This window comes from Mucor mucedo (genome assembly GCF_025094135.1).
Source record: "Mucor mucedo strain NRRL 3635 chromosome Unknown EV154scaffold_124, whole genome shotgun sequence".
NCBI classification, from domain to species: Eukaryota; Fungi; Mucoromycota; class Mucoromycetes; order Mucorales; family Mucoraceae; genus Mucor; species Mucor mucedo.
In genome coordinates this window covers 48,999-73,058 of record NW_026252408.1, presented here as the reverse complement: position 1 = coordinate 73,058, position 24,060 = coordinate 48,999, and the positions used below count along the sequence as shown (strand labels likewise).

Here is a 24,060-nt window from a genome sequence, read left to right as displayed (position 1 = left end):
GAATCACGTTCTAGTAGTTCATCTGATTCAGATGATGAATCTGGGGATGATGATGGTGATGATGATCGTTCTGAAGGACTCATGAGAGGACCTCTTAATTCTGAAGTAATTAAGGCCCCTCACAAGCACACAAAAAAAATTTTTTAATGGTCCAATATATGACTTTTTTTTTCTTCTCCGTTTTTTTTTTTTTTGGTGAAAGGTTACCTCAGATTCCAAAAAGATGTATTTTATCAGAAATTCGTGACGATTCTTTTTAAATGGCTTGTTATGGATGATTAAAATTGATGGTTTCTCGAATTGCTAAAATTACTTGACTAAATTTCATTTTTTATTTTTTTATTTTTTCTTTTGCGCCCTTTCCATAATTTATTCTATTTTTTAAGTTAACAAAAATGAACCCTCTTCAAATTGCAACTGTCATGTCTCAATTACACCTTCATATTATGGAACTTTTAGAAAATTCACGTCATTTGGAAGAAGATGCCCACAGTCTTCACTCGATTAGTGAACTCTTCATTGCCGAACGCCTTCAATATGGTTATATTGCTAGTGACTTCCAGAGTCAATTCGGTGTTGCCATCACCAGGTTACCCACTTTTTCGGGGGTGAATATGTCGAGAGAACCCGAACGGTTGTTGGTGCCGATGGTCGTAGAGAGTCTCGTCGATACCACTTTTGGAAATTGGAACACCCTTTTCTGAACGACGATGACGAGAATCAAGTCAACAGTTACCGGGCAACATACCGCTTGAGTAAGCGTGCATTCGATCATTTGGTGAACGAGCTGTTCTTGCACGAGGCGTTCAACTTTGTCGCACCTAACACCATCCAGATCTACATTCAGATCGCAACCGCTTTATTTCGTTTGGCCAATAGTCATATCGGATATCGTCAAGCTTATATACATTTCGGTGTTTCTTACCGTAGTTATAACAACTTTACCAAACGAACGGTCAAAGCAATCAAAGGTAGACTGGGTCACTTAGTTGCTTGGCCAACTGACCCAGAGGAAGCAGATGAAGTAGCTCTCGGGTTTGGTAGTAACGATGGTCGCAGGTTGAGCCACGTTATTGGTGCTGTGGATGGCAAGAATTTCAAAATTCATAAGCCTTCTGGTGAAGCTGGTGGGATGTTCAGAGATCGTAAGAATGATTACTCTGTCAAACTGACTGCAGTTTGTGACTCTGAGTTGCGATTTACGTACATGAGAGTAGGTGATTCAGGTATTGTAACCAAAGCCAAAAACCTAAAAAATACAAATATGCTAATATGTGTTAATCTATCAGGAAGAACACATGATGCAGCCGCATTGACCTCGAGTGAACTCTTTACAAACATTCTTGGGAACCCGGAGACCTACTTTTCTGGTCTTACGTTTTTGGTTGGTGACTCTGCATATTCTTTGGGTCCCAATTTGATTAGACCCTTCCCGGGAAGTCAATGTTTGGTTGACAGCAATAAACGTACATTCAACCATGTACGTTCGTCCACAAGAATGGCTATCGAAAGAGCGTTTGGCGTACTGGTGGCTCGTTGGAGATTCACTGGTCGATATATCTACCTCTTGGATCAGCTGTCAATGAATGACGTTATTACTTCGGCGTGCATCTTGCACAATATGTGTATTGATCTTCGTGATCCTGGCTTTACAGATGTTGTTCTGGAAAATATCCGTGGTGCTGTTCGTACAGAAGAGGCAAATTCGGATATAAATTGAAATGATAGACGAACCGGATCCCTTACTAGCTTGATCCGTACCAGAACAAACTACAGAGACAGAACAAGGTAAGTATAAAAAAAACTTTATTTACATAAAAAAAAAATTAAATGTCATTATCATTAGAGGACGGAGGGGAAGAGTTGTTGTTGTTGTCGCTAGTATTGGTGGTGGAAGGGGCAGAGGTAGGAAGTGGGTTATTATTTGCAAGAGATAAAGCAAACAATTCGGCCATTCTAGTCATAGCCGAAGTAGCTTCTCTCAAAATCTCCGAAATTTCACGTCTTAGACGGTTATTCAACTCGATTTGTTCTCAATGAAACCGACAATCATCAACTCTCTCTTGACAATTTCTTTCGTCAATTTCTTCCATACGGTTTGCCATAAACCAGACAGACACATCAACGTTTCGAGGTCGTCTAGTCACAGGCTCCTCCACATCATTATCATCATCTTCTATTGTGAATCGTCTACGTCTACCAGAGGTGTGTTGCTCACGATTATCAACAGTTTCACCCGAAAGTAAACTATATAGCACGTGTGGGTTGACCGTTGCTATACGGGTCGTTGCATCTTCCATGGCATCATGAAACTTCCAGTGCGGAAGAGGAGCACTACCAGTAGTTCTAGCAGCATCTCGTTTTTCTCTGTAGGATGCAATCAGATCATTACACTTGTTCTTCATCGAGGTAAGACTCCTGTTAACATTGACATCTTCATGATCGTTAAATTTTCTCAAAACGGCAGCGTCAAGTTCGTCCTATCTCGCAGTAGACGGGGTGTTGGCTATTTCGATGGCATAGTCTCTAAACAACACAATCAAAACGTACGTGCTGGGTACGTCCCAATTTCTGCCAGTAGATGACTGACGAGTTGCGCCATCAGAAGAAGCAGACTCGGAAGGAGTTGCTGGAACTGCTCCAGAAGAAACAGGTGCTTCAGAAGAAGCACGTAAGTTTGTCTCAGTGGGAGCAGTGAGGTTAGTAGGAGGAGTAGGTGGAGTACGAGCAGTAGAAGCTGTAGAAGCAGTGGTAAGGGTAGTAGGTAACAGGGCAGCATTTGATGCGACAGGTACATCAGGTCTGGCAGGTGCTGGTCTGTTGGCTCTGGGTCGACCTTTTTGGGTGTGGCCGTTAAAATCGATGACGAATTTTTCGCTGGTGTAATTTTGGAAACTCATTTTTTTTAAATGGATGATAAAAAGGATAGAGAGAGAGAAAAAACGTGAAGGGGTTGCAAATAAAAATTTACTTTAGAAAAAGAAACATTATCCTGAACTCAGTAGTCCGTTTTGGGTTTTTTTTCAAATAATCGAAGGGTTTTTGGTACTGTCAGATTTTAATCCTTTATTTGGATAATTCCTTTTTTTTTGCACTGAAAATTTTTCGACCCTTTTTTTAATTATCTCTTTTTGTAACATCAATTTTTTAATCATTCAAAATGGAATCTGATGTAACATTTCACCAAAAAAAAAAAAAAAAAAAAAATGGGGCTCCCCTTCGGGTCGCTGATCCCATTTTTTAAAGGCTGTTGTGGGGTGTTGCTGGCGGATATAGAAAATACAAGGATCACAATGGGGAGCAATGTTTGTGACGGCTATTGTGATTCTATAGTCATATGTGTTGGTTGCTGCTGTGGAAGCATGTGAGTGATACACAGTACTACCCGATCCCATTATAAATTCGTAAAATCATAATCATTAATAAAATTAAGTCCTTTAACCCTAATCGTATCCGAAAGTATAATAGCTGCTCACGCGTTAGAAGTAGTTTATTATAGTCAAGAAGAAGTCGAATAGAAGAGTTTATTAAGTCACTAGGTAATTAAGATCCCTATACAACAATTGGTGGAGTAGCTGGGCGCTTAGACTGAACAAATCACTAGTTTAATAAATTATAGGTAACTATTATCATTGGATATCTGCATTTCCTGGGTCCTAATCGTTTTACAATCCAGTCAAAAAAATCGTATTATGTCGGTGATGATCTTAGACAAAGAATCTAACAAACATGTCATGGTCTCTAACGGCGAGACTAACAACCGTATCCCCCCTTCCTTCTCTGCGGCTGGAAATAGTCAAGACCCTTTGGCTTTCTTGGAAGAATTTGAGAAAACCGCCAAATGGAATAATTGGTGTACGGATGGTCGAAAGAAAGAAGTTTTTTTACCATGTCTCTCAGGCCAAGCCGAACGTTGGGCCACTAGCCAATATTTAGAGAATAAAGAGAAATGCGATGGTCTGAACTTTCTAGACTCTATTGTCAATGAAGTCCCGGTCAAAGGTTTACTTTCTATTTTCAAGGAGAAGTATATCACTGAAGAATGGTATGACCTATATACCAAGCAGTATGAAGACAGAAGACAAGGTGCAGACGAGAGTCCTATGGAGTACTTCGAATATAAGCGGTATTTATTCAGACGTGCTGGCGAAGAATGTTCAGAAAGAACGGAAACGCAGCAAGTAAGAGATATTATGAAAGGCCTTGTCCCAAAGGTGTTCAAATTCTGTGACCACAAGGTCAAGGACCCATTCCATCAAGAAGCTCGTAAGGCACTAGTAATTTTGGATGGTGTCGAGAAGTTGCTACAGTGGGCTGAAAAATGTCTATATGAGGAAAGGAGAGTATCTTTTGCCCCGGAAACCAATAAATCTGCTAGTCCTCTGACTGAAGCAGCTGCTGTGAGCGTCATTAGTCGAAGAAGTCCTCAAGGAGAACGTGGTGACACAGGTTACAAGAATGTGGGACGTGCGTCTGGTGATCAACCGGTTACAAGCAAATTTACTGACTTTGAAAAGCAAGTATTGACGAAGTTGAATAAGTTGGACATTATCGAGAATGATGTAGCTCTTTTACGTGATCGTGTCGATGGTATCGAAAACAAGGTTCAGGGTAAACCAGCCCACAAAAATAATACTTATAACACTTCATCTCCTGGTATAAAGTGCTACAACTGTGATGGTGCGAACCACTTTGCTCGTGACTGTAACCAAGAATGTCGTACATGTAGTCCCACGGATCACCAAGCTATGAACTGCCCACGAAGAAGGTACGAAGGCCAATCTTATCGTAATGGACGTTCCCAAGGCAATGAAGAACAACAGGATTTTCAAGCAGGTTCCCCCAGAGTTTAGGTGGGGAGGAACCTAAAGAAAAGAAAATTCCTAACGAACCAATTCATGTCATTACGCTGGCAAAGGAGGAGGATCCAGTTAATTCCAAGCAAAATTTAATTGCAGCAACGGGAGTACAAACCAAGAAGTCATCGGAGGAAATAAAAGCGATCAAGCTTCTGAATCTGGAGAAAGCAAGAGCTGCCAAGATGGAGTACAAGAAACAAGATGAGGAAGCTAAGGCGCGTGGTGAACTCCCTCCTTCGATAAGTCGTAAAGTTGAGCGTGATTTCCCTATCATGTTAGATGAGAAGAAACAAATCAAAGCGATGGATCTACGTGAACAAATGTGGGACACCAAGGTTTCGGTGCCATTACCACAATTACTGTACTACTCGCCAGATCTATGGTATCAGTACTTGCATTTACTAGGTGGACAACCAACAGCTGGTAAAAAGAAGGCTCCTGTAGTTACTGGTATAGAAGCAATGGAGTGGGATACGGGTCATGTCACCAATGTCAACATGGATACTACTATGGAAACTACGTCGGTATATAACCTTTAGTTAGTAAGCGTAAAGGTAGAAGACACCTTGGACCTTGAGTTATTATTGGATGGTGGTGCGGTGGTCTCGGTACTTCCATTACATCTGATCAGGCAGTTGAACAAAGAGAAAGACATCGTTCCAACTAATAAGACGTTACGTTACGGTGGTGGAGAGATTGATATTCCAGTGGGTATAGTCAAATTGAAGTTACAATTTTCGGATGATATCGTAATCGTACATAGCTTCTGCGTTACCAAAAATCCTAGTTGTCAGGAACGAGGGAGGAACGAGACAGGCAGGACAGGACAGAGAATGAATAGCTTCTTGAAGCAGGTTATTTATTTAAGAATAAAAGGGAGAAAAGAAAAGAGAAGATGATTATGAAATATATCTGATAAAGAAAATTGGGAGAAGTGAAATTTATCAGCTATATTTATAGAGAAAGAAAAACAAGAAATTAAATAAAAGAATAAGCAATGACAAAAGTTAGTCATAGCTTATGTGGATCATGACAAAGGATTTAAAGAGCTGACAGATCAATGATAAATATTGAGTCTGAAAGCTGGTTACTCATATTGCATATTTGGGGCATAAGATGTAACAGGATTATGACACTAGTACTCCCATGATTTTAGGAATTGATTTCCTATTGGCAACTAAGGCATTACCTGACCCAAGTAATCAAATCTTAACTTTCCGAGCTAAGGATAAGGAATACGTGATAGATACACATACTGGAGATGGTTTAAACAACCAAGGAGACCAGGTTGGTGAAGATCAAGAACAACAAGTGATCATTCCCGTCTCGGTAACCACGAACAAGGGCAACGCTAAGACTAAGGATATAGCCATCGGTTATGATTGGAAGTTTGAACCTGGAGAAGTTCAATTAATTTGGGTAAAAGTCAATGAAATACCAACTTTGTGGGAGCAAGATATGGTTCTACAACCCTCTGGAGTAATGTTTTCAAGCTTGGGATTATACATCGTGCCCACGGTTTTTGATAAAGCAAATGGCCAAAATCCGTACTGTTTAATCATAGTAAACATGACACAGAAAGAAGTACTGTTGAAGGAAGGTACCATTTTGGGACAATTGTTTAACAAGTCGGTTATCCCGGAATGAGCGTTGATGGTAGAATTAGTGGACGAAATATTAGACAGAGTCACAACGATGTATATCGAACATCACGATGAAGATTCTGTGATTTCACCGTCCTCTTTTCTGGAAGGTCCGGTTTTTATACTAACAAAAGAGGAATTAGCTACTTTAGGTCTGGAAGTTGGACAAGACTATCATCCGTACTCGCCAACATATACTATATCATATGGTCCTGATCGTGTTGAAACGGAGAACAATGAGATGAACTGGGATATTAATCCTGAATTAAGCCCAGAACAACGGACGGCCTTGTTATTAGTGTTGAACAAACACAAGGGGGTGTTTGCCACTTCATTAAGTGAAATAAAGAGTTTAAAAGTTGCCCCTTATGTTGTTAAAGTAAAGTCTGGTTTGAAACCTATAAAAGCAAACCCGCAAATGTTGCCATATGTTGCCAACGAATGGTTGAAAGATTATATAACCTAGTTGATTGAACTCGATATGCTGGAGGTATGTTCTGGACCATGGGCTGCTGCTGTGGTACTGGTACGGAATAATAAAGAGGAGCGTCAACCGAAGAGAAGGTTTAAGAAGGTTAAGAAAATACCGAAAATAGTTACAGTACCTGGTGAGAAAATACCTAAACAAGTATGGACGGTTTCAGTCATGATGAATTCCATAGACCAAGAGGAACTCTTACCCGATCTCAGTTCATTAGAGGAAGTCCAACAACGAATTGGTCAACCGAGTCAACATTTGGGAGTAGTACCTGAGTAATTGGCGGGAAGAAAAGATCCGTACAGATTATGTTTAAATTATCGACCCATCAATCAGGCGGTGTTAGACACTAGTTACCCGATACCAAATATCAATTTTTTATTCACATTGTTAGCTGATGTTCAATATTATTCAGTATTTGATTGTCTGAAAGGATTTTGGCAAATGGAATTGGATGAGTCGAGTAGAGATTATACAGGATTCGCCACTACTTTTGGTCAGTACCGATGGAAACATTTACCGATGGGACTGAAAGTAAGCCCACAGGCTTGGCAGTCATGCATGGATAGTATTTTTTTTGAAGAAGTATATAAATTTTTCTTAATTTACATTGACGATGGTCTAGTCTTCTCCAAGTCTTTCGAAGAACATCTTTTACATCTTGACCGGGTTCTTTACAAAGCCGAAAAAGCAAATTTATCATTATCGATTCCAAAATGTAAGTTTGTATATCAAGAAGTGAAATTACTTGGACACATGGTCGGAAAAGATGGGTTTAAAATGGATTCACCGAAGATAGAACGTATTCTGAAATGGCCTCGACCCACTAGTGTTACTGAAATCAATCAATTTATTGGGATGATCCAGTATTATCGACAATATATGAGAGGTCTATCCGAAGTGGTGTCACCTATGAATCAATTAAAAAGGAAGAACGTGCCGTTTGTATGGGGGGTGGCACAGGAAGACTCATTTCAGGAATGCAAAAAGTTATTAACTGGGAAACATGTGTTAGCACATCCAGATTTTACAAGACCGTTTATTGTATTCACCGACGCTTCGAATATTGGTATTGGTGGTGTACTATCGCAAGCGGAAGAAGGAAACGAAAATTATGTCAGGCCAATTTATTATGGTAGTAAAGCTTTGAATGAAGCTCAAAAGTGGACATCAATCTATGAAAAGGAGTTTCTAGCAATTGTGTACTTTATACACTTCTTCAAGACTTATCTACTGGGTCAAAAATTTGTGGCGTATACGGATTAGAAAAGTCTACAATATCTTATTCAATTCAATGAAGAAGCTTTGGCTAAAGTAGTAAGATGGCAAGCTTCCCTGTTAGCATATGACTTTGATATTATATAACGACCAGGGAAATTAAATGCAAATGCGGATGCGTTGTCTAGGCGTAAACCAGAATACTCACCAGGGCCTGAATTGAAAGATATTATGGAAGATTATTATCTACCTATAAATGGCATTAAGCATCCACTAGAGGAAGATGATGTGATGGGATCTAAGAAAACCAGACGATTAGCAAATCCCAACAATTATGGTGGCTCTACTGACGGTATCTCTGATGAAGATTATTTTGCATTGATCCAATATCTCACCAAATGGGAACTGCCTGCTCAGATATCGGATGCTAAGAGGAAGTCGATAAAATTCAGGGCAAGGAAATATGAAGTCATTGCAGGAGAATTATATAAGAAAGCTACCAATACTTTGGGAAGAAGACAAGTGGTTCGAGAGAAAGACATATTATCCGTACTTGAAAATAATCATGATCATTTGCTAGCAGGTCATCAAGGTATTCAGCGAACGTTTGACAAGATTAAGCAAAATTACTACTGGTCAGGATATTATGATACTATTAGACGTTACGTTTCTTCGTGTAGTCTATGTCAAAGTTTCGGTCCCCGTAATCCTCCCGCCCCGCTAAGTATCGATCCCAAGACAAACAAGCGAGGTCCATTCACTCATATATCCATCGATTATATACATCTTCCGTTGACATCTTCGGGGAATACGGCAGCCCTAGTGATGATAGATAAGTTTACAGGGTGGATGGATTGTAAACCAACTTCTTCCCAAAACGCAAACTGTACCTGTGTTGCATTATTTGAATGGATATGCCAATATGGTATGATGGAGCAAGTGCATCGTGACAATGGAGTACATTTCAATACCGAAGAAGTAAAGGTCATGGTGATGAGCGCATATGGGGTACAATTACGGTTTGGAGTACCATATCATCCCCAAGGTCAAGGAAAAGTAGAACGAGCCAATGGGATCTTGAAGAATCTTCTTAAAAAATATGCGGAGATATATAGTCAAGAATGGGACATGTGGATACAAGCCGCCATATATGTTATGAGAACATCAAGTACAGGTGATCATGGATATTCAGCATTCTTTTTGGCATACGGAAGACATCCTCGGAAGATAGTTGAAGCTGATGAATAGTTAACGGATACCGATCCAGATGATGAAGGGTGTCTACTTGAACGTATTGGTCAATTAATAGCATTGAATTCAGAAGTCATCCCACAAGCAAAAAGGAATCTGTTTAAATACAAATTGAAAATGATTGAGCGTTATAATAGACAAGCAAAGGTAATGAAATACAAGACAGATGACTTAGTGATGGTATTAGATCGGAATACCTCTGGGATAAGTTCGGCTCTGCTCACAAAATGGCGAGGTCCGTATAGGGTGAAAGAAAGTGTCGGTCAAGACGTGTATGTGGTCCAAGATGGAGCGTTGAAATTACCCTTTCCATTTCACGCTAATCAAATGAAGCTGGTCAGAACTCGTCCTCGATTAGCAGTAGAGTTGAAGTATTATAGAAAAGAATAATGTGTTGAATAATAGGGGTTGTAATGTTATGGGGTGTTGCTGGCGGATATAGAAAATACTAGGATCACAATGGGAGCAATGTTTGTGACGGCTATTGTGATTCTATAGTCATATGTGTTGGTTGCTGCTGTGGAAGCATGTGAGTGATACACAGTACTACCCGATCCCATTATAAATTCGTAAAATCATAATCATTAATAAAATTAAGTCCTTTAACCCTAATCGTATCCGAAAGTATAATAGCTGCTCACGCGTTAGAAGTAGTTTATTATAGTCAAGAAGAAGTCGAATAGAAGAGTTTATTAAGTCACTAGGTAATTAAGATCCCTATACAACAAGGCGTATTAGACGGGCCATCCGATCACATATTTTTTGACCTCCGCTTCGCTCCGGTAAAAATACGTGGTTCCCGGAGGACACATCAGAAACGAGGGTTTAGCTTATAAGAGTTGCAATATTCATATTTATTTTAAGTTAACAACCACAAAGGTTCATGATAGCTTGTAAATGAGATATATCTCCCAGAATCAAATGTATCTTGGTTAGTAAAAATATTATCAATAAAAGTATTCAGTTTTTTGGATGACTTGATTGAGGGTGGGAGAGAACTTTGAATGCCATGGTGATTTAAAAATGAAAGAATTGCATTTTTTTTTTGGTGAATTTGGTTGAAGTCTAAATTGAAATCACCGGCAATTACATGTATATGCATTGATGTTGAATTATAAATTCTAATGCTTCGAGCAGTAGGTCAGGGTTTTGGCAAGGATCCGGAGACGCATAAATGCCACAGTAGAGAGTAGAATTACATGTAACAGTTGACACACTTACCTAGGAGGAGGAGTTATTACTTTCAAAAAGCCTTGTTGAAAAAGTATGATCCCCTAATATCGAGCTAGAGACATAAGAGCAACTGCTTATAGGCTTACGTACATCATCTATACAATCAACAGCCGAAACCAATTTAAAGCCTGGAATTTCAAAATTATCTGTTGGTAATGTCCATGTTTCATTAAAGAGGATTACGTCAGATGATAGATATACGGGGTCTTTGACAATCTGATACAAGTGTGCATGGAGACTTTGTACATTATGTGAGATAACTTGAAAATGCTCCTTTTTTGTAAGATTTAAAAACGTTGGCTGAAGTGTAATGCTGAGCTGGCGTTGAATTTCTAGATATAAATCACTTTGTATTTCTTTTGATAAAGATCTGGGTGGTTTAAAAACATTATCTTTACATATCAAAGTGAGACCAGCTGCTGTTGTTGCTCTTGAGCATGCGACATATATCAATGACCTCTGCATTTTGTGCTTACCAACATCATATACTACAACGTTTTTATATGTGCCACCCTGTGATTGTATTGTTAGGGCTTCGGCTGGTACAACAGGCAATTGCTTGCGATTTACTCAGATTCTCTTTACGATTGCTGGTAATTTGTAGTGAGACTGGTTCAATCATGGTCTAGTCATCACACAAAATGTTGCTCATTTCTTTTAATCGGACTTGCTTTTTTCTTAAAGACAAACCACAGGTCACATCATCGAACTTTATCCAACTTCTTAAAGGCTTTTTTTCAGTATCGGCTGTGGCTTCAGATGGTTTTTTAACTTTCCATAATCGAATTTTTTTAAATACCCAGTTGTTCAATTTACGAGACCGTCTGAATTATCTAGGTTTGACGTGACCATGTACCGCGCTTCTAATGTGAGCCTTAAATGTTTCATTAGACCAAGATTAGTAACCTGGTGCACTGAGTTATTAGCAACAGAGGCAAGCAAATGTTCAACAGCAGATCGATTAGAACATACACCGATGGTACGTTCAAATCCCACAGAAATAGCACCTTCTGTTGTCATGCTTTCTAAAATTGCTGCATTCATATTTCGGACCATGTTGTTTGTGCGAAACAAACAAATAGCTCTATCCTCTATGTTAATGTCACCACCTGAACCACCTTCGTCCAAATGAGAGAAAACAGCTTCTTCTCTTTTCAAAGCTTCCAAATCCGAAGCGCTTACTTGAAGGACTCTGCTTTGAAACAATTAAATATCAGCTGGAGCCATTTCACGAATGGCCATATTATTAAGAGCTATTGCAAAGTTTAAATCATCTCTTTGTCTCATAATCTGAACCAGTTTATGAACCGCAAAAATGTTCCATATGCGTGAACCAAACGCTACAAGGTATGGATTTGTAGGTTGTTTTGTCGAGTACAAAGGTGATGCTGCTACTGGAGAAAGCTGATAGAAATCACCAAGTACAATTAGTGATATACCACCAAAGGGAAGTGATCCATCAAATATATCTCTTAATCTTTTGTCAATCCAAGAAAATATGATGTGTTCAACCATACTAACCTCATCAATTATCAGGCCCTTCAGATCTTTAAGAGCCACGGACATTGAACGACTGACATCGGTTGATAATCGGTTAACATCACCGTTTTCATACTGACTAATTGGAAGTTGAAATGTTTCATGGAGTGTCTGACCCCGAATGTTGAATGCCGCTTTCCCGGTAGGTGCTGTTAAAAGAACAGACGGAGTATTCATCTCAAGATCTCTATCACTGTGAAACCCGATACACAAAGCTTCGTACAAAGCCTTAATGAGCATACTTTTACCGACGCCTGCACCACCAGTTATAAAATGAAAGAATGGATCAAATGTTCTGATTGATTCATTATCACTGCTAAACATACGAATTTTAGATCTGTTGCGATTATAACGGATATGGTCAGCAAAATGCACTAGGTATTCACGCTGTTTATGATTTAGCTGAGATACCAGACTGTAAAATTTAGATTTACTAAGCCTATCAGGTCGGGAGTTTCTTTCCAAGTATGTCTTTTGATTATTGTTGTTACGGGAGGTTTCGTTATTTAAATCATCGAATATGTTACTGCTACAGTGATAATTTCCTTCGCTCGAATCATCAATGTCAGTGGTGTATCTGCCAAAGTCATTTCGTTTGTCGTAGAATTCACCTGCTCCATTGCTAGGACTCTCCTCACCCTCCTCACCTTCCCCATTAACTTCATCATTATAACTGGATTGTTCATTGATGAGTTGCTCGATGTAATTGTGAAGTGTATCATCTTCAATCGAACAAAACTCTTTTTTGTTTTTAGAAATTTCTTTCCTATGTAAGTCGAATTTTTCCTTGCAATCCACGTTTAGCAAATCTTCTTCTTCCTTATTCCAAGGAAAATAAAGCATGGCCAATGTTCTGAAATAATCATCAGGGTCGTTGTCAATATTGAATTTATACAGTGCATCCATTTTACAATGAACAATTTTTGGCTTCGCCTTTTCAAAAAAAATAAAAACTCTATCTCCTCGATGAATTCAACAGATATCCAAAATCCGGCTCTATTACATTCTTTATTAGAGAGTTTTGCACAAATTAATAGAGCCGGATTTTTTTTTCTCACAAAATTTTTTACAGAGGGCAAAACAAAATTGGCCATTTACAGTGGAGAGACCCAAATATGTCCGCGTGTTTTTACAGTGTAAAATTATAAATTGGTGCCAGCTTTCTTTGGCGAAATATATTGCCGGCGGAGATGTAAAAATACGATAATTTTTTTTTCGTAAATCTAATTCTGACCAATCACCAGAGCAATGGATTTTGGCGGAAGGTGCCGGAAACTTTGACATTTGCGCAACATGATGTTTTACTTCAATGCCTAAATCAAAGAGACAAGGACGCCGTCTTCAAAAAATGCGCGAACATCGCAGTATAGACGATAAACCAACGGTAGAAATAATCAGTGATGAGCCTCAAATTATTCCCTTGGAGTAGATAAAAAGGAAAATGGTAATAAACTTGTAACAGTTTTTTTTGTTATTAGTACAGATGTCTAATAAATAGTCGCTTCGTCTTAACCCACAGCTTTTAAAAAAATTAACGGATATCAAGCAACGTCTTTGTACAGTCGTGGATTTGATGTGTGTGATAGACATAAGAGAAGAGAACTTCAAAAGAACAAAGAGATGGCTAAGGAAAGTACATCTATTCTCAGTTTTTTTAAACCAATCGAGGAAACAACTGCAGAAAAAACTGAAATGGAAAAGATTGCCGAAGCTCTTGTTATTTTGGATACGGAATTGGCACCAGCAATTAATGCTCGCTCTGAGCAACAAAAAAATGGTGTTTATAAAAATTTCAAGTATCAAGCTGTCTATCTGTACTTGTCACTTCGCTTAAAAGGATTGAACAAGACAGAAGCATATGAATGTGCAACAAAAATATTTTGGTACAGCAAAGCTACTACTGTATTTACCGTAGCCTTGTCATAAGAAAATACGCAGACGAATATTTCGAAACTAAAAAAATCAGCAAAGGAATGCAGGGATTGCATAGCAAGAGAGTATCAATTCTTGACGATAATGATATCAAAAGAAAAATCGTTGAATCGTTTCGCGCTGTACCTCGTAGCCAAAGAAGTATTCCTGGCATACAAAATAAGTTGCGTACAAATATTCTTCCCGGTATAGATGTCGATTCTGTCGATGCCAGCAGTCCTTTGTCTGCCCAATGTATTCGCAGAAAGTTAATTAAATGGGGTTTTAACTTTAAGCCTCTCGGTAATATTTCGACATGTCATTGGTAACCATTTGTAATAATTCTGCTTTTATAGGTCGTACCGTATCCTTTGATGGACACGAGAGAGAAGACGTCATCGAGTATCGTCAGATTTGGGCCAAGCAAATGATGGGGTATCTGGAACCGTCCCAGCAATATGACCCTAACGATGTTAGTGTAGAAGTTCCGTTGGTGTTGCCAGTAGGCCAAAAACAACATGTTTTGGTTACACATGATGAGAGCAAATTCTATGCCAACGATTACCAAAAACAAGCATGGCTAGAAAATGATGAGAGCTACTGTCTGCCCATATCTCAGAGCAGATCAATCATGATCTCAGAGTTTCATTGCAAGTGCCATGGTACCATGAGGGCCACAATTGATAACAAGATAATGGCTTCAAGAAAGATTTTTTATCCGGGTGCAGCAAGTTAGGGTTATTGGACTAGCTCTCACATGCTGGAACAGTTGCAAGACGTTCTTGTGATCTTTGCGTTCTTGCATAAACATAGCATCGGACTATTCTCGTTCGACCAAAGCAGCAATTACAAGGCTTTTGATTTGGATGCTTTGGTCGCCAACAGAATGAACATGCTTCCCCATGAAGTAGGTAAAGATGAGGTTCGAGTACGAAATGGTGAATATACCGGAAAGTCTGCTGCAGGTGAAGATGCTATCAAAATCCAGGATTTTTATGTTGAAAGAGACAACAATTTTATTCAAATTCAAAAATTGCACAACTCAAAGTTAGATGCTGATTTAAAACGACAAAAAATTGTAGAGCTTATTAGAAAAAAGCATCCAGTTAGTTACTTAAGGAATACCAATTGGAGTAATTTTTTTAACTTTTTGATATTTCTTATGCCAGAACAACAAAATGAAGGTTTATTTTAAGGGCCTCAAATCAATCCTTCAAGAGCGAGGACTATATAGTGGCCAAAATAACGACTGCCATAACATCGCCATTGCTGATCATACGTGTTGTGCAAACCATTTGGTTGGTAGCTAACCCGATTTTTTGAAACAAAAATCAATTTTGGAAGAAGCCATTGGCAATGCAGGCCATATCTTTGAACTGTACCCCAGATTCCATTGCGAAACAAATCCGATCGAACGATTTTGGGGGCCGCTAAGAAAGTTGCAAGACAAAATTGCAACTACAACTTTAAATCCCTCGACAATAATATCAACATGTTTCTGGATAGTGCTGCTCCTCCTGGAGAGCCGCCTCTTTTAATGAGAAGATAGTGGAACAAAAGCTTCCGTTATATCGAGGCTTACAGCCAAGGTAAAGATTCAAAAGACGCCTTTGCCATTGTCAAAGAATTTTCTAAATTGCAAAGATCACATCGCAAGCTTCGGTTAGACCAATAAAAAAATTACACTACAGTCAGGAAATGAATTAGGAACTTCTTAAAAAGTAAATACATAAGGACATGGGAAATGAACATTTTAAAATGAAATAAGCAAAAAAAAAAAAAAAAAAAAAAAATTATAGGGATCGGATTTGAAATTCTCAAAAATGTCCGTTTTTTCAAAAATTGTTCGTTTTAAAATAGATGCACTGTAGTATCTAATAACTTTGGATTTTGATCGTCGACGAAGAAAGCCAGAATCCTTTTCTAATCGAAAGACTTTACCAGCGGGGCCAGCAAGTAGTTGGTCTGATTGTAAAGTTTCGTCATTATCGAGGTTTAAAACTGGTTCATTTTCGCTTTGGCCTCCATCATCATCATTATTTTCATTGCGTTAACGTTTTTTGGTTGGGTCTTTAAGACTTATATCAAAATAGGCAGAAAATTGAGCCAAATTAATTGATTGTAATGAGTCTGGTCTATGAACATAGTGTTTAATCAATCCATGTACAAAACAATCAGTAGAATCGGGGGGAAGTTTGATCAATTCGTCTTTTCCTTTCAAGATATGAGTTCGTTTTTCAGGCCTTGAAGTGGGAACGAAGACAGTAACGATGCTCGCTTCAACCATTCTTATACCAAGTAAATTGTATGCTGCTTCTTGAGCAGATACTTCACTTGAATTATAGTACGTGGAAGCTAATGATCGTAGATTATCAAAAGAATTTGCATTTGGCTTTTCCTTTTCTCTGATGTATATTTGTTCCATTGTTTCACTCATCCCACGGTTTGCCTTATTTATATACTCCAATACGTAAGTAAAACAAGCATATGGATCGAGAAAAAACTGTTTGTCCATGTTGGATCTAAACATGCCCAAGATTTTTCTGTTATAGTTGTTGACCATGATTTCATTTCGTGCCGTTTGAATGTAGATTTTATTGATTTTCAAATAGACTCTCAAAGCTAAAAGATATTTTTCGTAGGAAGGTGCTTCCAGTACATCTAGAAAATTTTGCATTGTCATTTCGGATTCGGATAACGTTTTTGAGTTATCGTTTAAATAGGCCGAAATACGAGAGTTTAGAAGGCGCAAATTTTTATGATCATCTACTGTATACTTAATCTCTTCCAAAGTTTCCATAATTACGGTTTGGCGCATAGGAGGAAACGGAATATTAAATCTACATACTATGGTGTTACCTCCTCGTTTTCTTCTACAGGTGCTGGTGTGTTTGTGGGTTTGTCTTGTTTTAATAAGAACAATCCTCTTACTATCTGAACTTTTGGATTTCTCATCATGGTGAGCTGTTCCGTCCCACTTTTTGCTTCAAGTGATCATAGTGTCAGCAAATCTACAGATATTTTGTTTAATTGATACAACTGCATCCTCACTACTGCATGCTTTGTCTTCGTATACGGGTGCATCCTTCAACCATATTAACATGTGTACATGTGGGGAGCCTATTTAGAAAGTCTGTAAATAAACACCCCCAATCGTTAAAAAAAGTTTTATCTCTGTGTTGAAACTCGACACTGAAAAAGTGCTCTTTGATCATAAAGCCAGCAAAGGGCCCTTCTTTATCCTGCCATGTTCTTTTCAATTCCCTAGACCGATGGTCAAAATATCTCGCTGCTGTTATTGGATGAGATTGTAATAATCGTGCCTTTTCTTCATACGTTAGTTCTTCAGCTTGCTCTTCCGTCATAATATCATCATCTACAACTTTTTTTAAAACACAAAGAAGCTCATTCCATTTGGTCTCTGCAGCAGAAACAGTTACAAACAATGTCGGAACATTAAACTGCCTGATCATAGCCATACAATTTGTCTTTGGATTTTTCCAATACTCAGAAGATGAACAAACTCCCGAAAATGTCTTAAATGCTTGATCCCGGTTTAAAAGCCTTGTGACATAATCATCGTTGGAATATCCTTAGCAGTAAAAGGGACACCATCACTTGTAACATTGCCTCGTTTTCTCAAAATGGTATTGATATTAGAGCTCATTTTGGTGAGCAGAACTTTTCGATCCATGTACACGACCAAGTCAGGACGCATGGCAGCTCTTCTATCGAATCATCGGGTAATAGATTACGTCAAGGAACTATAGGAAATAGATTCTGATCCTTCAAGCTTTTGACCATAATATACTTTTGGAAAGGACAGAAAGTCACTATGCTTGTCATTCAGAATTGAGATCGCGATTCTACCTTCACCGGGAGCGATTCTAATAGTAATATCATTATCACTGATTAATATTGATTCGGATGTTCCAGCATTTAAGGGTTCATTGTCAGCCTCATCAACATCCTCTGTATCACTTGTCTCATCGTTTTTACTGTCAATGCCATCCGTATCATTGTTATTGCCGGTTGCTTCGGTATCTTCATCGACATTGTTTGTACTGGCATTGCTCATATTGGCAGCTTCATCATGAGTTTCATCGTAAACATCAAGTGTCACATTTGCTGCCTTCCATTGTTGTTCATCTGCAAGCTGGACATCATACTGAACATACAAAGGCGTGGTTTGGAGATAGTTAGCAGCTTCCCAAACTTTTGCAGGACTAACGTTACCTTTGCTATAATCCTTGGTAAAGATAAGCTTTCTTGCTAAACTAACGTGAATTATGCCTGTTGAATCATAATTTCGAGGTAAGCAGCTGACGCTTGTATCGACAGTTACCGGAACATTAACGATTCCGCCTTTTGTTTTGTATTGTCCAGTTAATCCTTTATGTGGCCAGATGGATTGGCAAACATGTCTTGGTGAAACTAATCTTTCTTCGAGTGTTGTTAATTGATCAACACAAGCTACTCTGTCGGGAAAATGCAGTCCCTTTTTTAATGCAAGTGTTGGGATTTTGTTTTTTCTCAAAGATGCTTTACAGGTGGAGCAAAACAGGTTTTTGCTCAAGTGGTTGTCCCTGGTAATTGTAATATTATGGAACTCATCGAATTTGTAGTTATCGATAGCCCGGAATGCCGCTTCAATAGTATCTTCATCGCACTTCCATTTTGATGTCATCGTATGACGATCGACAAGAGAAACAGTCTTCTTAAAGTATAAACCACTACAACACATACAGACTTCGGTAGGTCCTTCTTTGATACTCTTCTCATATTTTAATCTAGTCTCCTCCCATGATAAATCCTAGTTAACAAATGTACATTAATTATTGGACGAGATATATTCTTTTAGTATTACATTATGATCCCTCTTCTCCTGACGGTATTGTCGTTGATACTTTTGTTGATCTTCTTAGTTCTCTTGAGGATATTGTCGCTGATATTGCTGCTGGTGTTCTTGATTTTCCGCACGATAACGCCGTTGGTTGTCTCGATCTTATTGACTATACTCTCTGGGGTTGTCTTGGCGGTGATTCGTTTGATAATCTCGGTCATATGCATGTCTATTCTGTTGGTGGTACTGACTTTGATATTCTCTGTTGGATGTTCGTTCACGATATTAGCGCTGATAATTTTGCTGATATTCTCTCCTGCCTTCTTTTCTAGAATCTGTAGTAGCTTCGGTTTCTGATCCAAGCCCAATGACGGCCGACATTCTCTGCGAACTTTCTTCATTTTCGACATCAGATTCCGAATCAGTCACCCTTGAGCGTGGTCTTTTTCCGTTGTTTTCGGCAATGATGTCAAACACATTCTTTGACAATCTTATAAGAAGTTCGCCAGACTCATTTGAAGTTGTAGATTTATCAATTGCTCTCTCTGAAACAATATTATTATTAAAAAGCTCGGGGCCCTTTGAAGATTCTCCACTTTCGTTACTGATGACAGGTCTCTTTAATCTGAAGAAAATGTTTTCGTGATTAACATGAATCCCTTCTATATTCAAATTACTTCCCAGATCCTTTTTCTTTCCCTTATCTTTCTTTTTTATTTTGTCTTTTGGCATTTTTTGGTATGTTTTTTATAACGGTAGTTTCCAGGACAGATTATATTCGTGTCTAAATATGGTAATCGAAATGTTTATTTACTTTTTTTTTTCCTCCATTTCTTAGGCTACTAGACTCGTCAACTCCGTCTAATACGCCAAAAACCGGACAACGAAAAAAAAGTCCTATATTTGGACCATTAAATTTTTTTTTGTGTGCTTGTGAGGGGCCTTAATGAAGCTGGCGTTATTCTAAATGGGGCATTAAACATGTGTTGACTGAAGGCAACAGCTTAACTGATAAGCATTTGGCGAGATAGGAAATCCAAGATTTTAGCAACTCTCAAAACATGATTTTTAAGAAACACATAAGGGATAATATGTACTTAAAACTGGTATGAAAAATACTTCCGGGTACCCGCAGCTCCAAAGGTAAACAAAAAAGCTATGCATTGAGTTAGTCGTTGACGTAGATTAATCAAAATAGAAAAATAGAACGCAATAATGTTGGAGAATGTGTTGAAAAGTTCCAATCGAAATGTTTCTAAGGGTGCACGTAAGGCCTTTCTTCATGTCCAATCAGATATGAAGAACCTGGACAATCGCAAAATGTAAACAACACTTGTTTCATTCCGACGTACACAGTGTGCAGCGACGGCCAGATGTATCATGTCAGCGGAAATTACATGCTGATGACCAAGAATGTTGAATCTAGACGTTGCCAATTGGAAACCATCCCAGCGCAGTTTTCAACTTAAGTTATCTCAAGGTCCACGTACGCTGTCGAAAGGAGTTAGAATTATTTTTAGATCTAAATTGTATTCTTAATGAAGTCAAATTATCAGTATATTGTATAATTACACAAAAGTCAATGGCGGTATAAACGTTACTTATAATATATCGTTCTGTTTTTAGACATTGAAAACAAGAGACTTTTGCGGCATTAAAGTGATTTTTTTGCTCAACTTGATAGTTTTTTATATTATATTTCAATTGTAACATTACCCTGAAAACGTGATTAAAGTAATGTTTGGAAACTTTGAGTTTGTTAAGCTCAAAGCAACGAAAACAAAATGGTTTTGTTTAAATGTTTTTTTGTAACTGTAGAAGGGGCTAGACATTTGTTCGCAGACGAGGCGTGTGTGTGTGTGTGTGTGCTGGTAGGAAGAGCACTATGAATTCCCGAATATATTCAAAGCTGGCATATCGCATTCCACCCACGGTTAAGGATATCGGTGTATTTATCTTCGTCGTAATCTAGTCTATCATCATATGTTAGATAAGTATTATTACTGCCAGGACCGGTCAGGCCGAGAAGATACACAGATGAATAATTCCTTGGAAGAACAGTGAAATAAATGGTGATTATTATGTTTCTTATAGAGAGAGATAAAAAGAGAAGAAAATAGTAGAACGGGCAATATTCAGAATTGTAAGGCATGTTTGAAATAAAATATTTTAAGATGTCATCAAAGTGAAAGCAACTTACAGGTACTTACAAAAGGTAATTATCCCGGTTACAATCTTAGTGATAACAAAAAACTGAAAAAATAAAATTCTATCGAAATGTGTTACAATAATATCTGGATGGGATGTCATTTTAAAATATTAAAAAGTCAAATTGTTCAAATAGTTTCAGCGGGCGCTGTATATAGGTTTTGATCATCAAGCGCACGTTTAAGAATGGTCAGCTATGATGTTTGAGTTTCTTTAAATGTGAAAGGAACGTCAATAATCTGCTAACAGGTTTACAACGCTTAAACTATTCCACCAACATCTCTAGATTTTTGTAATATAGTATCAGAATCAGTTAAACAAAACCAGAGAAACCTAAAGTATTGGATCTTGACGGATAACGGATCAGAGTTCGCTATAGTATCAAATCTTGAATCATAACGGACCCCAGTCCTCAAAGGTTACTCCGCCACAGGTTATGGTATATCCTTCGCTCCAATTTCCCCACCTTTATTCTTTTTTAACCGAACCTGTACGACTTCTGAATCTGCAAAATTGCATTTATTTTAAACCTTTTACAGCAATTCTTCGACATACATAATTAATCTGAGCAACTCGCATCAAAAACGTTTTACACCCAGCAAAGTATTATTCGTTGCTCTTTCCAACAATAAATACTCGTTCTAACAATGTTGATAATGATGAAATGCTGCCGCGTGTTGCCAGAAGAACCTCCCGTTCCAGAGTTCAAACATGTAGACGAAACAAATTTGCAAGTCGTAGCAGAATGGAATAACGAGAATGCCATACAGTGAGTATTTAACATAAAAAAGTTTTATAAATAAAATCAGCTAATACGTTTACCAAACTATCTAGATATTAATGACAGATCGGTAGGTTTAACTATGAAATGAGGAGCGAATATTATCCGTTATGCGACAAGGATATGATTCCTTTCATTCCATATGACGCCAAGAACCAATTATACTTCTATTCTCTCCTTTCAGTTGTGGACAATTACTACAAGACAACATGCGTCCATGGGTCTTATTTTTCACTGTAGAAACGTACAGCTGCATATTCAGTTAGGTGGCATTTGTGATTACTTCCGTGCTCCAGTGCATATCGATTTTCTTTTTACTCGAGCATTTTTGCAAGGTGTGCTCACAAGTATTCCAAGAGAGTATGCTGTCCTGATGTGAAGTGATTACCGTAGACATGTCTTGCAAGAACACGAGAGCGGTCAACACACCCTTTCCTTGATTATTACCCTAACTGCCTTTATGTTCAAATTGATGGAATCAAGTTTGGAAAACGCAAGTATAATGGAGGTAAATGCGTCAATGGCTGCTGGGTTTTTGTTATAGCCGATGCTATTTTGAGTTCAAAGCCTAATAAGTACAAAGAGGCGGATGCCTATTTTTCAGGGTGCCCAATAGAACGCAGTACACCTTACTGCCTATTTTGTATAAGTATTGTCGTCGTGGATCTGTGATTTGTTCCTATGTCTGGGCCTGGTATAGTAGCTTGCATCGTCACGATATTCCAAATGCTTAAGAAAACGATACGTATGTTAACGAAGAACAATATGCTACGGGTGACAATTTGTTCGGTTAACATCAAGTTGTAAATCACTCGATTGGTCACGTCGCATATGATCAGAATCTAGGAAACAATGTACGAGAGGGTATCAATACCGATTTTACTGAAGGCTGTCGGAAGGACTTGAAGGCCAAAATTTAAAGCCAGTACTGCAATTCCACAAAGTTAATGGAATTTTTCTGTCGTCAAAAAAATAAGACCGATGTCATGGGTGGTTTGGAGCGGTGTTTGCGCGAGATACCAATGAATCTTGCAACACTATCAAAATAATTACAAGCCGAGGTCCATGAGCCGTCTATTTTTACTCGTGGTACAGATGGAAACCCACCTGGAGATCAAGAGTTAATACGCACAAGAGCAGCGATTCGTGAAGCTTGGTACTTAGCTAAATTTAACAGACGTGCTAAAAACATCCAGGTAGAGGAAGCAAACCATTTGGCAAAAGTAAATCGTGGGCGCACTCTTCTTGGTGAAGTCGACGTGAGCTATGACGAAGATTCGTTGATGAATAGTGATAATGATTACGAAGCAATAAACGAAGAAGTTCATGTAGAATCATTTGTTAATTCTAATTGGAGATCACCATCCCCAGTCGTGGTCGACAATATGTCGTCACCCAACATTGTTGATGGTTCATTGAGCCCAGAATTATTGCATGGATTACACTCACCATCTCTTTCAGCAAATGAAGCAGCTGCAGTGGATGCACCTATTTTGTATTCACCTTCAAATTCACCTGTACCAAGTCCCATTGTTCGCCGCACTCGTACTCGTGGTAGTTGTCGTCGAAGAGGTTGTCCTCGCAGTTTAAAGACTACAACTCGTGCGCGTGGTAGAAACAGTCATGTCAATCGTCGATAAATTATTAGAACACTGTTGCCAGCTATTTTTTATACTTTTTTATAAAAACTAAATATTTCCACCACTTTTCATAAATACCTAATAGACTTTAAAATATTTAGACCCAATAATCACAGATATTGCACTAAAGTAACGAAAAAAACGTATCGGAAATTTTTGGACCACAAAGAAATTTACCCTAATTTGATTTATTTAGAAAAAATAGTTCTTTTAAGTCGAAAATTGTAAGGAAATACATCCCGTTTTAAAGCATTGATTAAGAGCACAATAAGCTCGTTGCGAATCTTAAATAAATTTTATTGGATGTGCCAGGTGGTTAGCGTTTTAAATGAAGTATTGTTTATGTAACCGGCAATAAGTCCGGACTTATAGCTAAGGATATACCATAACTTGTGGTGGAGTTCTAGTTTAATTTCCAAACAACCAACAACAAATCACAAAGAAAGTACATGACTG

At 38.3% G+C, this 24,060-nt stretch overlaps 1 protein-coding gene across 1 annotated transcript; it reads left to right on the top strand.

The window, feature by feature from the left end:
• Nucleotides 1–21,830: 21,830 nt before the first annotated feature.
• On the top strand, nt 21,831–23,604 carry EV154DRAFT_485839 (uncharacterized protein; the record flags this gene model as incomplete). Its single annotated transcript, XM_051598782.1, has 5 exons — nt 21,831–21,952; nt 22,205–22,324; nt 22,372–22,472; nt 22,766–22,828; nt 23,021–23,604. 5 exons carry the CDS (start codon nt 21,831–21,833, stop codon nt 23,602–23,604), a joined length of 990 nt encoding a protein of 329 aa, XP_051453090.1.
• Between the last annotated feature and the right edge of the window lie 456 nt (nt 23,605–24,060).